Raw genomic sequence first — 18035 nt, 5'->3', positions numbered from 1 at the left:
GCTGTAAATATTCTTGCATGCACATACATTGTTGCATTAAAATGTGGTCGCTCGGAAAGTTTCAGGGCACGCCCTCTCAAATGGCCGTTCACTCGCCGTGTTTCCATTACAAAAAAGGCCCCAGAGGGATTTTCAAGACTCCAGAGGTGACGTATCGTTTGGAATGGGTTTGGATCGTCGGTGATCAGCTGATCAGGGATTTCTGAGATATAAAGAATAGTTGCAGTTTAATTTAAGGTGGCCCGCATGATTCATCAACTTAATTCTTGTCAGAATCCAACCCAGTGCAGCAATCATTTAACAAGCATGTGCAAACAGGTCATTTTCTGCGCTGCGTTCTACTTCACCACTGGATAAAAGTGTCTACTCTTCGCCATGTTGTTGTGGCATCATGTACTACCACACGTCACATCCCGCTGAAAGTTATATCCAATCAGCAACCAGGATTCTCTCAGGGGAGAAAAAAGGCCCTGCTCTGCAACAGGGTAAACAAACGGACGGTCAAACAGCCGCTCGAGAGACTCACATGCAAATGACGGGCGTTGAGGAAATATAGACCCGCCTCATTCAGGATATTCGACCCTGATGGAAACGCACCTGGGAGGATGGATGAGGAGACGAGTGTAGAGGAAGTGAAGGAGGCTGTTAGAAAGAAAGTGAATTCAAGAAATCCGATAATTGTAAGAAAAATAAATAAATAAATACATCACAATTTCTCCGAGGCACTGCACACAAAGAGGGAAAAAGAAAATCAGTGTCAATAAAAAAAGAGGGTGGGAGAGTGTGTTGAGTGGTTCTAAGAGAAATGAAGAGAAAGAGCAAATAGCCTTGAAGGAATTTTTTCTTCCCTTCATTTGTCAATGCAGACACACACAAACTCTCTCACACAAAGTCACAGTTTGTCTGTCTCGCACTTAAACAATCAAGCAGTTTAGGTGTAAGATATTCTCAGAGGACACAATGTTAATGAGCAGGGACTCCAGTGAGCCTGCCATCTTTGAAGTGTCTTTCTCTCGCACACACACACACAGGCACACAAATGAGTCAGCTGTCTTTGAACTGTTTGCTCTGTGACTAATAGCATCGCAGGCCCTTTGTCTGGAGATTTCCGCAAAAGCACACACGAATGCATAAATGTGTCAACATGTTATACATACTAGAACACGGTAGCAGACACATTTGCATTCATAAAGTGGATACATATATGCACTCCATGTCTGCACACAGGAGACGTATGATCCACTGCATTTGTAATTTTGTGCACACGGTGTTGTGCTTAAAGTGAGTGAAATACACACACAAATTCACCATGCAGTACAGTAGCATGTTAGCTCAGGTGATGATTATTTTAGTCGTGATGACAGTTTTTTAAAAGGCACACACACAAGAGGTATGTATACAAGAAGCTTTGCTGTTAGCTTCTTCTGTTTGTATATTGCTATACTTTAATGGAGCAGACTAAATCAGCTGATTGTATGATTCACTGCATGCAACTGTCCCTCTCTTTTTCTTACCAAAAGCTGAAAAAAACAGCAGCCATTTCGCCTTGACATGCGCTGCTCACAAGACATTATTAGCAGCCTCAGGTCGATTGTCTCTACAAGTTGTGTCCGATCCCAACAACTTTGTGGGCGGATGAAATGTCATATCATTAGTCTTGTAGCAGCCTTCTTTCCACAATTATTTTCCCCGAGTCTTTCTCCTCTACTATGTCTACGAAGGAACCAGGACAATGTGTCACACCATGTGTCATAGGCTTATGACACTTTACTGGGTAGAGAAAATGATGAATTGAGAAAGAGATGGAGGAGACTAAAGTGGATATTGCTGCCAATCTTACCTCAGCATCCATGGCACTTTTATGCAAATTAAAAAACATAACTTGGATCATGTTTTATATTCTATCCAATTCAAGTGTTTCTTTTCCTCTTTTCTCCATCCCTCAAAACAGCATCCCATGTATCTCTATCCTCCTCCTTCGCTCCCCCAAAGTCACTCTGTCACTTCAGTGCTTTGACAAGGTGCAGCTTTTATCCAGACGTATAGTTGTGAAGAACGATGGGGAGGTTTTACCAGCACTTTATACATCCCACACGCATCAGCGTCCCGTGGGGATGCTACAAGTGGGGAAACAATCAGAAAGACTATATAACTTTGAATAAAAGTTTCTCTCCTCTGTTGTGCCTCCTCATACCTTCTGTCTTCTCTTGTTTCCTCTCTTCCATCACCCTCACTTCTTTTCTCATTTCGATTCCTGTCCTAGGTGCTGAAGTCCCTCACCCGTATTGAGGGTCGTCCCGGCGCCTCTCTGCCACCTATGGACTTCAAGGCCCTGGAGGAGGGGCTCCGAGCTGCACACGGTGATGATATAACCCCTGAGGATGTGATGTCAGCAGCCATGTACCCCAAGGTATTCCAGGAGTACAAGGATTTTACTGGTGAGTGGGCAGATTTGATAATGGATCCTTTTATTCAGTTACTTTTAGTGGATTACAGGTCCCCTGTTGGAAAAAGTGAGATTTCCATGTCTTTTTTGTTTATAAAGCAGGTGTAGGTGCTATCTAAATGAAAGTAAAAGTGAAAGTATCAAAATGCTCGTTCCTCAGAGAAATACACACAACCTGTATTCAGAAACGGTATCTTTAAACAACCCTCAGGAAATTCGGTGCTATTGTGATGTCACAACTATACTATTTCAAGGTAGAAAGTGTAGCTACAGTGCTGTTACAGTCATTTCCCAGCTGCAATGATGATGCAGAGACACAGATTAGGAAGCCCAGAAGTAAAACCTGAAAATGACCTTTGAGAACACGAATCAACATTGTTTATTTGAATTTTTATTTATTTTGCATTGATCAAATTGGATATTTTAAATTATACAAGGCTGGCTTCGGCATTTGGTCTCCTCTCTCTCGCACCACACACTCTCCCTCTCACTCTCTCTCTCTCTCTCTCTCTCTCTCCTCTCTCTCTCATCTCTCTCTCTCTCTCTCTCTCTCTCTCTCTCTCTCTCTCTCACTCTCTCTCTCTCTCTCTCCTCTCTCTCTCTCTCTCTCTCTCTCTCTCTCTCTCTCTCTCTCTCTCTCTCTCATTTGTATTATTACTGAGGCTTGAAATTAGCAGCCAACCTTGAGTCAGGGCAACGCAGGAAGTTCAACCCTCAGGTAGAAATGTTTTCAGTTGATGTATTTGACAGATCACATTTAGGAAAACAATCACATGTTTCAGATTCAGAGGAGAGTGCAGCGGAAACTTGGAAACAACACAAGTTAAACTGAATTTACATAATGCACATATGAGAAAGCAGAACAGCAAGAAGTGGTGCTAGGGGGGGAAATCAGCATAAGCAGTAACAGCATTTTTAGCAGGTTTGAAGTGCATGCAGTCAGCAGCAGCAGCAGCAGCAGGAGGCAGAAGGCTGTGATGTTGGAAGTTTAATAGGAATCCTTCTTGAGGAGTCACATTTTCAAACTTGACTGGAAGTTGATTAAAGCAGCTACAGTAGCATTCAGCTGCCTGAATTGAAATGAGCTTAATTGTTACTTTGAGTGATGTAATATTAGCATGAAAAGTTTTTTAGTTTTAATTAGTATACAGCTCCCTCCTCACTACTCCAAGTTAAGACTGAACTCACCCCTGGACTGGATCTTAACTCTGTCTTTTCTATTTCCATTTCTAATAATAACTGTTGACCCTTATCACTCCCCTTTTTAAACTGGAATCCCACGTTCATATAATATACTACATAGCACCCGGTTTGTATGAAAATATAGTTTGACTTTTTATTTGTCATCATCAATGATTAAAATCATAATCACAAAATAATGTTGCTCATTATGCTCACCTCTGATTGTCACCTCTCTGTCCACAGGTAACTTTGGTCCTGTGGACTGTCTCAACACCAGGCTGTTCTTGGATGGACCTAAAATTGCAGAGGAGTTTGAGGTAAAACTGAAATATCACACACCATCTATCATTTTAAGACAGATCAGGTTTAAAAGGGAATAATGCTCATTTTTCTGAGACCATTTCTAACCGAAAGCCCATTGCCTAGATGAACAGATGTACAGTATCCTAGACAGAAAGGGTCTAATGAATGCTGTTGTATTGTGGGAGGTGTCGGATGTTTTGGTGCTGGACCTACAGTATTTTATGTCTTTGCCTTCGCAGAACATATTTTGAACTTTTTCATTGATCTAAGCTCCCCCTTTTTTTATGGAAATACTGATTTTCCTTGTGAAAGATTCAAACCTTTGGTGCTCAAGAGGTCAGACATCTGTTGTAGAGAAGGTTTGTAATTGTAAAAAATATGATACACAAATTGTTTCACAATTTTATTTTTTATAAATTTGACCACATGGCCTTAGTGTCGTTAGAAAAACATGTAGGTTATATCACACTTGATACCAGACCCCCTTTACAGAATGTTGTCAGGACATAAAACCAACAATCTCTGGATCTCTAGTACAGTATAGCTGTCTGGACAATGTGGAATCTATAATATCACAATCAACAGCAATAAAAATACTATGGTAATGCATTCATAACTAGTGCAGTGCCTGTTGAAAATGTGCCTGTGGGAACGTGCCTCCAGTACTGCTGCTTGCAGCTTTCTCCAGAACAGCTCGTACGAACCACATCACAGTCAACCCTGCAATTTCCCTGGGTCCTGAACAACACACCTGCCATACAGGGTTGCATTCCTCAAGCCATAGTCGAGTATGCGTGTGCTAACAGCAGGAACAAAAGCATTCCAATGCTGATACTTGAAATGTTTTCGACAATGTAACTCCTCTCTCCTCTTCTTTATTTGTTCTTGAATGTACTCTAGCGAGCAACAGAGATGGAGCTGTACCCAGCATGCCAATTGTGTAGTGTATTGAGAGGGGACTGTGTACCTAATGCACTATAAGTGAATATGTTTCAAGAGCGTTCTACTTGACATTGGTTCTCATCAACACACAGCAAGTGTTAAGTCGATCAGATGTAGGGTTGTCGAGAAAATTGAAGGAGAGACAGACATCTTTACAGACACAAGGAGACTCCTTCCATTTTAGTTAGATAATCATTTAATGAATAATCCATTTAGCTCTTTTATTAATTGTGATGTGATAACAGTTCCATAAAGAACAGACGTTATTGTTCCATCACTGCAGATGGCTGTGGTTTGATGCAGTTTGGTGCAGAGTAACAGTGAAGTGCTGATAACACAGTGGGGAGGACAGAGATATTAACAATTTATCAAGGGAACAACAAACTGCATTCCTAATCCCTCCGGCCATCATATTGTCCTTCCCGCACAGAAGTAACAGATTCATTTTGTGGTATGATGTTTGAGAGCGGGCCAGTGAAAGGCACTGAGGACCTGTATCTCAGAACAAAATAGAACCGTCACACATTTCTAAAGCTTGTGCTGTTTGGTTTTTCTCAAACGGGGAGGCAGATGGACATGCATTCCTATGACGTTCTAAAACAAATGAGTTGAAGTGCTTTGCTTGCAAATGAGTGGAGCACAGGAATGTAAGAATCTCTTGGTGAAAGGATATGATAATTGGCTGTCACTTAACTGCAAAGCCACAGAATCTGAAAGTGAAATGCAAAATATCAACATCAAAGTAACAAACCATTTCCTGTCAACTCTCAAATGGTAAATAAGCAGAATCAGCAGGCTGGAAATTGATTTGAACATGTGAGTATACAGTCAACAGAAATATTTCCACATGTCTGTCTGCTGGTGGAAAGCTTCCCTTGGAACAGGAAACAGCAGGTGTGAAGATAGTGATACAGCACAGACAGAACATGTCAGGAGAATGTCAGAAGTAACTTCTTTGACGAGCAAACTCAGACTAAAGCCATTATTAAAGTCCAGATTGGAGAGTGAATTCCAAAGAGACTGTTTAAACTACTGACGGTAACCTCTGCAGCGATGTCAGAATTGGCGTTTGATCAAAGAGAAATTTGCTACAGAAGGAGATGTTGTGAGGATTCCGCACTCGATGTTTCATTGGGTATTTTCAAATCAGCTGTTTCTTGATATGATGTTCAAAACTTGCTTTTCTAAAAGGCTCTCCCTAAATGTTCTTAATAGTCATATTGCTTTTTTAACACTAGATTTTGTAAAAAGGACAATGACACAGAATATAAATAGTATTCCATTTGAGCTTTATTTGTACTCCAGTTGGTATCTACAGCACACAAGTAATTGACAGTCCGTAAGATGTTTTCAGCAGAAGATGTGTTACAAACACAGCGGGGTTTTCTACATTGTTTTTCACTGTAAGAGGCTCAAAACGCTCTTTTAATCATCGTATTACGCGAGAATTAGCGCCGCCTGTTTATCTTAGAAACTCGTAATAATTGCAAAACAAGATTATCTCGATTTACGATGCACGTATTGTTGTTTTGTGCCAGGAAAACAAAAACCTCTTCACTTTAAAAAAACTAACTTAACTGTTTAAAAGTAATTTAGCCCTTCATTACACTATATTTTAGTAATCACAAAATCAATAAAATAACTTTATGTTACAACCTTTAAAGCAACAGATTTGCTCTCAGGCTCCCCCTATAGTTGGGTGATGCCGTAAAGCAGTCGATTTTTTTCTTTGAGTTTTTTGTGTACAGGCGTCGACCCGAAATCCAAATTTGCATTCTGCCAGTGACTACAATACAGACTTTGTCAGGATACGACAGATGTGTCATTAAACGTATGCAAGTTGATGAACCATCACAATAACCTGACTCCGCCAGAAGGATTGATTCGCATGATTCTTGTTTGCTCTGCATATCCACCTGGGAACTCTCTTTTGGAGATCTTTTCGTAACATATTTAGCCTGCACAAAATTGGTGCTACACAGCGGATGAACATCGGTCACTGTCATCAGTGACTGTCTTATTTGCTGATGGCAGTCAACAAGAAGCAGAATTCCTCTGTAAATCAGAGCATTTAAATACAACAAGGTAAAGTTTCCTGTAGAGAATGTTCAGTTTTACCAACGAATCATAGTTCCCTGAACTCTTTTCACTCTGAGACCTGCTTAATTCTAAAGGCCATAAATCACCCTGACATGAGAAAAGCAAAAAACAAGGTGTTTTAAATGTGTTTGACTCAGGTACCTGAAACAGTTTTCCTTTCTAAAGAGAACAAACCCCTTCAGTGCTCATGATAAAGTGACGCATGTGTACAGTACTCTGAGCTTGTGTGTCACTTACATAAAGGATTTCAGTTTCATGGCACTGGCAGAGCTCATGGCCATAGCAGCAAACTACTTATTTGAAACCTCATTTTCAAACAGAAGAACTTTTATCAAGGTGTTTTATAATCAACTTTTAAAAGCAGTGTCATGCTGCTATAGGGACAGCTGTTTCATCACCTCCACTTCAATTATCCCCTCAGCTTTTTATACATTCAATACTTTGTTTCCATAGCTTAAATGAAATATGTTCTTTAAAGAGCGCGTTTGTTCAAGACAACATGAAAGGGAACTGAATTCCCTCCAGCTGCCTCTTACCTTACACCATTTTCACAAGGCTACATTCTGCATCATTCACACTAGTTCCACTAGTTGTAATTATAATCCCTGTAAAAGAAACAAATAAAACATCACTTATTATCTGCTTTTCCTTCTACATCCCTCTCCTTTAGTTTCGTTAACATATCCCCTTGATTCTCTCATTATGGATAGCACACTGGTTCAACTGACAGTGAATCAGAGCAGCCAAAGGCAAACATGTTTAATTACTGCTTTATTTCACTGCAGCGAAATGCTTCTAGGCTGGTGTTAATTGATTTTCATATTAGGAGCACTACTACTTTGCTCCTGTATTATCATCAAAGCAACAGGAGGGGCATTAATTCTGATAATCTAGTATCGACCCCAGAAATGGGCAGACCCCCCCCCCTCTCTTTTTTGTCAGTCACCCCAAGGTGTGTTTCATTTAATGCAATGGTCAGAAATGTGGCAGGAGACCAACAGTCAGACCACCAACCACCGAACAGAATAAATCATTACAATATTTAAATTAAAACTCTTAGCGGCTTCAGCACTTTTTGACAGATTGTCATTGTTGCAAAAGTCGATTGTGCAAGCAGCTTATAAGTACAGTCGTGTAAAGAATCGTGGGAGCAAATGAGAAAGTAAGGTTACCTAGTACGAGAACCCCGAGTTCCACGTAAGGAGGAAGGTCAGGTTGGTGGGTTGGGGTCGGTGGGTCACACAAACACAGCACTTCCACCCAGAGACAAACAAAGTCAACAAAGCCGTTTTAAGTTAACAACACTTGGTTGCGAACATGTCTGTGACTCATTTAAAGCCTTAAATCCATGATAATTTCCTAAACCTAACCAAGTAGTTTAGTAGCCTAAGCTGAAGTAACTGCTTTACAATGTTAACCATCTGTTTAAAACTGCTACTGTTTCTCAACGTTGAATAGAACTGTCATCCATGTCATTTGGGAGTCACAGGCAATCAGCCTAGTGAGTAAGTTCAGTTATTTCAAAGCCACAGTTTAGTATGTGCCGTGCTGTTCCTTTTCAAATTCCTACAACACACAAAATGGTGAAATGTTCTTCATTTTTACACTTTCTATGAAGACAACATCTATAGTGCATTATGCTGCCATTCATAATACTTCATAATGCCTTTCTTTAACGCATAAAATGATAACGTATGATACTGTATGGACTGGTATAGCACACTGTTTATCCTTACTACAGCTGACTGTTGAGGTGTGTGTATAGTTGAGTAAAGATTGTGATGATGTTGATATAGTGCATCAGAAAGGATTGAGTGTAGTTATAAAGCATTATAAATGCATTATAATTCACCAACAAATTGCCTTATAGACCTGGTCTACATAAAAAGTGTTACCTTCATTTCTAGTCCAAACAATATTCATCAACAGAAATGGCTAAATAACCAACAACACTGAAAGCTACACTTGTAGAGCGGGATAAATAGATGAAGTATATCCATTTTCTAACTTGTCTAAGGCAGTAATGGCTTTATTTACTGTAAAATAGATTTCCCAAATGTCCCTTGAGAACCCTTGTGTTTAACCTGTTTTGGTTTTACAGCAACTCAGTTTGCGTTTGTTTCCGTTTCAACTTGTCATCCAAACATTTCCCAGATGCAAAAGTGTTGTTTTGTTTTCTCACCCTAACTATTCACCTTCCCCTGCTGCTGTTTATCTTATCTCCACTCTGTCAGGGTTGTTGTCATTTTTAGGGCTTTCAGACACTCAAGAGTTCTGCTCAATATCATTCATTGCCACAGAAGCGAACTGACTCTTGGATGGGGGCTCCCATCAGATTAGCAGGACCAGGCAGGAGATGGAATGAAAATATGTCAAAAATGTGACCCGTCACATGCAGCATGAGGTTTTTCTTAGTTTTCTTCGTTCTTTTACAGTGCAGAATTCCTCAAGGGCAAAAAGAAGATCCTGTATTCATACAATAATAAACTATATTTAAAAAGTTTTTGTCAGGGCTGCAGTAAAAATAATTCAAGAATAAAAGGGAATAAGATGTTTGTCTAATGAGGGTCTCATTGTGCAGGTACAGACAGTGTGCAGAAATGTTGCTTGTATCTTAAAACAAAACATACACACACCATTGGATGCAAGTTGCATCAGCGTTCTCGGGTCTCACATCCTCCTTTGTCTATATTTGATAGCCGGAGTTATCTCTCGTTAAATATTTATGATCTGACAATCACACACCTTTCAAAGATGCTGAGAAAATATTAAAACAGATAGACATCACTGGGGAAAATTGAGTTTCCTCAAATCCTGACAAGTTGACTTTTTGGTGATATGAGATATGTGCATATGATAGCCATGACAGTATGACGTATGAGTGATAAAGATGTTCAGAGGCAGGTTAGCAGTAGGCTAAGTGAGTGGCAGCTGCTGCAACCCTTTGAGACACAGGAGAAAACTATTGTTGGCCCAGACAGATAGTGTGGGTGTTGTAGAGACGGCCTGTCTCCATCATAAATGGTAATTATTAGGTGCTTATGAGAAGCACATTTATTTTTGTGCTCCTGCATGGGGACTTTTTGCAATGCAGATTTCTTTTCGGAATTACACCCTACACTGTAAAGGCAGAAAAGAAAGTAAATACCACTGTGCTACCATGGACTGTATAAAAAAATGACAGTCATATACTATAAAGGCTTTCACAGTAATAATTTGGTATTGTTAAGCCCCTCATTTCAAGCCTGCTGCCAATCCAGTTGTGTGTGAACAGTGAGGCTGGGAGAGTTCTATTTGTGCAGTTAATGGGTTTGAAGGACACAACTGCAATGTTTTTTTATGTGTGTAATACACACATTTGATCTTTGGTCTGAACTGGGCTTGGACGAAGCACACATAGACATGTGTCTCTGAAATAGCTATCGAAAGATGAAATGACCACTTTGTGAAATAGCATCTGAAGGCCATTTAGAGCGCATTCAGACACACAAATACACACGTAGACATGGGTGACAGCTGGGCCCACTGCTGTCCTCCACCCACACATACAGCATACACAAACAGAATGGAAAAAGAGACATTGACCTATCATCATGCTGATGACTCAATATGACATTAATCATGTTTGATGGAAATATAAACACAGATTTTCACAAACATGGACCCAGTCATACATAACCTGTCAGTGCTAATGTGCCCCGGCAGTAATGCCATTACTGTCACTAGCAACAAAAGTCATTAATGGAGTCATATCAGAGACCTGATGAGAAGCATACTGGGGAATATGTTTCAGTCATAGATACTATAGCACCAAATGCATAAGCAGTTGAATTTGACATCAAACGCTGTAGGGTAATACCTTAATAAATGCAAGGGCGATATAGATGAGAATACAGCAGATACATCGCTGAGATGTGGAACATACATAATGCACAAGAGATGCTACCACAAATGATAAGAAACCAAAGCAGGAGGAGGTTGGGTGCTTAGAGAAAAAAAACTGTATTCTTATGGTAAGGCATAGCCATCGAGTTGATACGCAGCACTCATCAGCATGTTATTATAAATCATGATAAATAAGCACAAAATATTGAGGAACAACACGTAGCTTTCTGTGTGTGAAGTTGATTCAACATCTAATTTGAATTGTATCACAGTGCTTGTATTGCATGATTTCAGTAAGTATAAGAAGGGCTGGGCCATGTATTGAGATTCTATCAATATCTAGATACTGTTTGAGATTTTGAACATCATAGTATGACAAAGGTGTTGTCCTTTCTTGATTTTAAAGGCTGCATTACAATAATGTTTCAACCTTAAAATATCATCCTAACATCAAGTATACGTACTGTATGCTGTAAAATTAGGGCTGGTAGGATGGAGTTGGAACACAGTTTTGGTTGCTGAGTTATTATCCTCTCGTATTGTGTCTTTAGTTGTAGAAAAAGGATAGTTTATTTATCCTTGCATTCTTATTTGCTGTGTAGCTCAATGACTGCTTGAAAGTTTTGGAGGGAAAGTTTAATGAGCTCTGCTTTACCTTAGCCTGTTATCACTAGTCTCATTCGCAAATGCATATTAGACATCTTGCAAATGGATATTGGTCTGGGACCTTGTTGTTCAGTTTCCAGAAGATGTTATCAGCGGTGTAGACCAAGACGCAACCAACTACAACCAATTAACGACACAATGTAGCGCTGAGCAACACATGCAATCACAAACTCTCTCATATTACAGCTAAACAGGGTAACGGTATAATGTAAAATGTGTTTCTGAAAACATTTAAGATGAGAAATTGGAACTGCGGTAACAGAACATTGATACATATTTGATCAGCGCTGCCTAGTTTGACAGTTGGATTTGAGTTTCATGAGCCTGGTATGTTGTACTGGAAGGAGACTGCCAGTTAAGTACAGTAATTATATTCAGTATGTATCATTAGCGTGACACTTCCCTGTCAGGGATCTTGTGAAACCTGCCTTATGCTCGATTAACAGTGGTATATGGTCCACAGGGCCTGTCTGGCAGATATGTCTGACCCCTCACTAATTCAGACAGAATTCCAGCCAGAGCATATGAAACATGAGCTCAGCAGATTTGTCTGGTTCCCAGGCTAATTTTACCTGCAATTGGATTCTAAATAAAAGCAGGTAATTGAAGCCAACCATAGGGGGGGTCGTAGCAACATCAGTGTGTGAGCTCTTCTGATTCATCTGTGAAAGTCTTAATACATCTCTGGTGTGTTTTCGATATCGACACAGTGCACTGAAGTTGTCTCTTTAGCTCTTTATGAAACTGGCAAACACACACGATTACATCTGAGACAAAACCCTCTTCAAAAGATTCATAAATCTTTTCCCAACTCTTCAGAGGCGCATACTGTATTTTTCATGGGAACAGTTGTGAGGAGATGTAGTGTTGGAGCCACACAGTTGGAAAGGGGAAGGCGGGTTTGTTTTTTGCAAAGTGCTGCCGAGAGCCCGACAAAACAGCCCAAGCTGTTATAAAAGCTCAGCGTAAAGGAGGTGGAGAGAGACATGACGATTGTATGCCGGAGAGAACGCAGAGGCACACGAAGAAATGTTCCATTACCAGTGAACTAGATGAAGAGTCAGAGCATCCGGAGAAAGAGAGGCAGAATAAAATTGAGATCAATATATACCTGCAGCAGAATGTATTTCCGTCTTCAGCATGAGACTTAGTTTGGAATATCAATGTGAGAAACAAAACGCATGGGAGGGGAAAGGTCGAGGAAAATGGGTGCATAGACACAGTTGAGGAGAATGAACAACAGCATGAGAGACAGAACAGCCTTAGAAATGGATGGCAAAATAACAGCAGAAAATATAGAACTGTGACACATGGGAGCAGTGACAGGAGAGAGATTGAAAGCCAGACAAAAGAAGTTGGACAAATAGAAAAACAATGGGAAAAATGAGTTTCCAACCGATAAGAGATTTAAAAAGAGACGGGAGATAAACGACGACGTGCAACGGCCAGTGTCAAGAGATGGACGAGCAGGATGGAACAGAAGGCAGCAGTGACCAGAACTGATGTGATGAGAAAAGAGTCATCTGATGTTGATACAGAGAGCGTAATGCCTTTGTCTCAAAATGACACTTTACAGGTGGTTTCCTGTCCTCCAGTCTGCTTGTCTTTGACATTATCTCTCAGATCGTCATTCTGTCTTTACCACTTCTCTAGTTGATATCAGGGCTGATATGTCTGGTGGTAACACACAGATAAGCCGTGTTACGTGCTGCGTGCGTGCGTGCGTGCATGCGTGTGTGATTCATATACAGGACAGCCGCTCCACTGGGGGAGCCCTCTCTCACTAACAAACACACAGATCTCATCACCTGTGCTCTTCCCACCACTCATCAATCACACACTTCATCCCTCACTCCCCAGTCCTCAGTGAAGTCACTTTCCCCTCTTTCTCCAGCTCTCTTCTCCACTTTCATGAAACTGCTGGCTCTCTTACCCATCTATCATGTTGGGTTGTCTGACAAAAGGAGTTAAGAGCGTTGTATCCAGTACACAAGCACAAGCTGCAGACATGGAAAGGACCAAGAAAAAGAACGGAAAATAGTGGGTGGTTAGATGCTCACAATCATGGGTTTCTCTGACAAGTAGGAATTTGCCTTGGTGTTTGGTGCACACAATAAGTGTGTGTGTGTGTGTGTGTGTGTGTGTGTGTGTGTGTGTGTGTGTGTGTGTGTGTGTGTGTGTGTGTGTGTGTGTGTGTGTGTGTGTGTGTGTGTGTGTGTGTGTGTGTGTGTGTGTGTGTGTGTGTGTGTGTGTGTGTGTGTGTGTGTGTGTGTGTGTGTGTGTGTGTGTGTGTGTGTGTGTGTGTGTGTGTGTGTGTGTGTGTGTGTGTGTGTGTGTGTGTGTGTGTGTGTGTGTGTGTGTGTGTGTGTGTGTGTGTGTGTGTGTGTGTGTGTGTGTGTGTGTGTGTGTGTGAATGGAAGAGAGAGGGGTATAGAGGACAACATGTCAGAAATTCAATCCAGAATCTGTGCACGGATCATTTTCTGCGCTGTGTTCTTCTACACCACTGGATAAAAGCGTGTACTCTACTTCGCCATGTTGTTGTGGCGTCTGTACTTCCACACGTCACTTCCCGCTGAGAACAATCGCCTCCTGAGCGACTCACATGCAAATTAGGTTTGGCGAGGTAGACCCGCTTCATTCAGGGTATTCGACCATCGTTTAAACACACCTATAGAAATACAGCATAGACCCACCTATGTTGTTTTTTTTTTACTAGTGTAGCTCATACACATACTGTATAGTGCGGTCAGTGTTTATCACAGTCTTCTGTATAACTCCTGTTTTGATCTCTTCCCTGAAATTCCATTTTAACTGACCTTTGTAGACCCCCAAGTCATGTCTTAAAATCCTGCACATTTACTATTAGGGAGGGTTTCACCCCAAACCTTCTGGTGCATTGGTACAGGCTGGTATGAAAGTTGTCAATCACACAGATTTAACCTGACTGAGACAAGAGACAGAAAGAAGGGCCTCGATCCACTCATCATTTTCCCAGATACATCAGAAAGTAAAAAGGAGTTATCAAAGAGGGGGGATGAGCTTATGTCCTACTGTACTTTTGGGGTTTTTTGGCTGGTAATTATTAAAGTAAGTAATGCGTGATTACAATACCTGAGTCAGTTATAAAGAATACAGTCAAGTCAGTTGTATATATAGCTAAAGCTGGTTCTTTTAGAACATGACATTGCAGCCTTTTCCATTGTCTAATATCGCTGCAAATGGGTTAACAATTAACACGTGATGTGTTTTTAGAGATGCTCAATGGTGCCTTGTGTGTCAGTATTAGACGGTGAGAGTGTTGTGCATCCTGGTTTATGCTGAGTTCGTGTCATATCAAAGTTGTTTTAATTTCCAGTTTGTAAACAGTGTTCATATCAGCATCCAAATCATAATTACAACTTAGGAACTCTTTTTCCGATGTGGCACTTAATAACACAGAAGTGCCTCAAAACCAAACACATGAGGAAGCCTCAAATCAACCAATTGCTGCTTTGCAATGTAATAAAAAACAGAATATTGTGGAGGATTCACAGCGACTCTTTCCCATCTGCCTCTCTCTCACGCTTCGTAATATTATTAGTAACACCTGCGCTGTCTCTACTGACAGGTCAAAGTGCAAACTGCTGTTAAAAAAGGGGCTCCAACTTTTCATTCAAAACCTTTGGTCCCATAAAACAAGACCAATTTTTTTTGTAGAACACAAATCACAGATTTAATGCAGTGCAATAAAAAAGTTAGTGTAAATACAAAACTCTGCGACGTGAAAAGCTACATTATTTGATTTATTTATTAAGCAGAGTAATTACACTAAAGTTTAATGAGTCCCTTCCCAGGAATATGTCCATGTTTCTCTGAAATAAGGAAAAGAAGAAAACACTGTGCTAGTCTCACTCCACTAACTTCCCTTTTTTAATTTAACCAAGCTCTGTAGTCTTTTATTGCTTTAGCTGAGCTTGTGAGTAAAGCACCCATGTATTCAATTTAATTTTCTAACATCCTCTCATTTCTGTCCCTTCCTCCTTCTCACTCTATTTTCTCTTCTGTCCTCCCCAATTCTCCTCTCTCTTCATCTCAGGTGGAGCTGGAGAGAGGGAAGATCCTCCACATCAAAGCCCTGGCACTGGGTGACCTGAACAAGGCGGGCCAAAGAGAGGTCTTCTTTGAGCTGAACGGACAGCTGAGATCTGTGCTGGTTAAAGACACTGTGGCCATGAAGGTACACAGAAGGGATGGAGGAAGGGAGGGAGGGAGGGAGGGAGGTATAGGCTGGTGGATGAAAACATGATGGATGATGGGATGGTTTGACAGATAGACATACAGTATGTCTGCAGGTGAATGATGAAGAAATGGAGAAAGGGAGAGATGAATGGAACGTTTCTGAAAAACTGTTCTCTACATAGATCTAAGGGGAAAAAAGATTTGATGACAGTGCACTCAGCAATCATAGATGATTTTTATTCATAGAAACAAATGGTTGTGAGGGGCAGATGGCTCAGCAGGGAGGAACGTTTCAATGGGCCGTTGAAAGACTATGTTGATGGATTGTTGCCTGGATGAGTGGATAAATGGAGGGCAGACTTGGATGGATGATCCACTGGACAGATGCATGAAATCTCTCTTTGTTCCTCCGACCCAGGAAATGAAGTTTCATCCCAAGGCTCAGAAGTCTATCAAGGGTCAGGTGGGAGCACCCATGCCTGGAAAAGTCCTGGAGGTCAAGGTGGAAGTGGGATCCAAGGTTAGTTTACTGTTAACCTGCTTATCCTCTTTTCTCTCAACATCTAGATTCCACTACATTAGCTCTCGCAGTATCTGTCCCTGCAGTTTGGCTTTGATATGAATTCAACGTTATTGTGCACCTACTTAAGAAAGGGGCTTCCTATTTAGAAAATATAGTTTTCTATATCTGAAAGAAAAAGAGTCATTTTGCAGGCTTTGTATTGGCAAGAATCTGTTAATACGATTCTTATCATGATACACTGGTCACAATTTTATTGATCTAATTTTTGGAAAAATGTAATGATATCAAGAACACATCAACACATCCGTACATTGTTATATTGAAGATACATTACTGCTACAATAGTCACACAAAATCACTTAATATCGGGATAGTGAATTTTCTTACACCCCTACGGTATCCAATCAGCACTAAAACAAAGAAGCCTATTCAGTGCTGGTACAGAAATGATCTTTTGTTTCTTTCCCTTATTTATTCAACAAAAAAAATAGTTTGTCGTCTAAACACAGGCATTCATTTAAGAACTCTGTTTCAATAAAATACTCAGAAACTGATCACTGTAAAGAAGAGTCTTGATCCGACTGAACATTCAATGCAGACTTACTGCCTGCTGTGCTCACAACAATGAAAAATGTCCAAAAGTTCAACACTTTCATTTTTCAGTGCTTTGTGCACCAGTACAAATACAGTACAATACAGTAGTTCATGTTGTTTGTAATTAAAGAGAGCACTCCCTATAAATTGAAACTATTTTACAGTAAGTGTTATCTCATCCATTAGTTACTCTGCTAATAAGTCAATGCTTGTATTGGTTGTTTCGACCTTTTATCCAGAAAAATAGAAAATGCTTTAACTTTTTAGACTACAGTGCTTTTTCAGTGAACTGTACATCTGACTTGTGTATTTAATGCTCTGTGAACTGTCTCTATAATCATTCAAGGTGGAGAAGGGTCAGCCGCTGTGTGTCCTCTCGGCCATGAAAATGGAGACAGTGGTCAACTCCCCGGTGGCCGGTACCGTTAAGGCTGTCCATGTGACGGCTGACTCCTCCCTGGAGGGAGATGACCTGATACTGGAGATTGAGGAGTAGAGTGAGAGGGCAGAGCGAGTGAGGGGGGAGGTAGTAGTAGGGAGATAGATCATCTGATTCTGGAAATGGTGAGGTTGGGGGGGAGGGAAAAGGGGGAAGAAAAAAAAACAGGATTCCTTAAGTGTCATCTGTGGCAGGACTGACATGCTGGCCCCCAATTTGTACATATTCTGTTTGGTTACACAGGTGACAAAATGAAGCACAACGCCACACCCACCCAGACACCTGAAAGGTGTTAACAGTAGATAATATGCCAGTCCTAAATAATTAAATCATTAGATGGGAATCCTTCATTGAATTTTACAACTAACGCAACTCCAATTCATTGGAGGTGTGGTGATGGGGTCAAAAAGCAGTACATCTCTAAATGTCCTGTCAGCATTTGGAAGAAGAAAAAACATATTTGAATTGTGATACATTCCGTAACTTAAATGTTAGTCTTAAATGTGATGTACTACAAAATGAACTAACCATGTGTAATGCTAAAAGGATTGTAACATCTACTTGCAATTAAATGCCACAATTTCCATTTCTATGCTGTTAATGTTGCCTAATATATTCAACGTGAGTAGGTAAAGCTTTATCTTAATGACTACTAAATGTTATAATCAGCAGGGTTGAGACAAAGGAGAGTAGACCTAGATGTATTACCAAATCATGTTTTCATATAGAAACAA

At 40.5% G+C, this 18035-nt stretch overlaps 1 protein-coding gene across 1 annotated transcript in view; it reads left to right on the top strand.

The window, feature by feature from the left end:
• The window catches only part of pcxb (pyruvate carboxylase b), a 316797-nt gene extending 299382 nt beyond the window's left edge, over nt 1–17415 (top strand). Inside the window, exons 23-27 of the mRNA XM_083937027.1 lie at nt 2264–2438; nt 3872–3945; nt 15603–15743; nt 16164–16265; nt 17209–17415. Coding sequence (XP_083793153.1) covers nt 2264–2438; nt 3872–3945; nt 15603–15743; nt 16164–16265; nt 17209–17358 — 642 coding nt within the window. The 3' untranslated portion in view covers nt 17359–17415. The remainder of the gene's footprint in view (nt 1–2263; nt 2439–3871; nt 3946–15602; nt 15744–16163; nt 16266–17208) is intronic.
• Nucleotides 17416–18035: the final 620 nt, after the last annotated feature.

Source organism: Echiichthys vipera (assembly GCF_963691815.1).
Source record: "Echiichthys vipera genome assembly, chromosome: 22".
Lineage (NCBI taxonomy): Eukaryota > Metazoa > Chordata > Actinopteri > Perciformes > Trachinidae > Echiichthys > Echiichthys vipera.
This window is presented reverse-complemented; position numbering and strand designations above follow the sequence as displayed.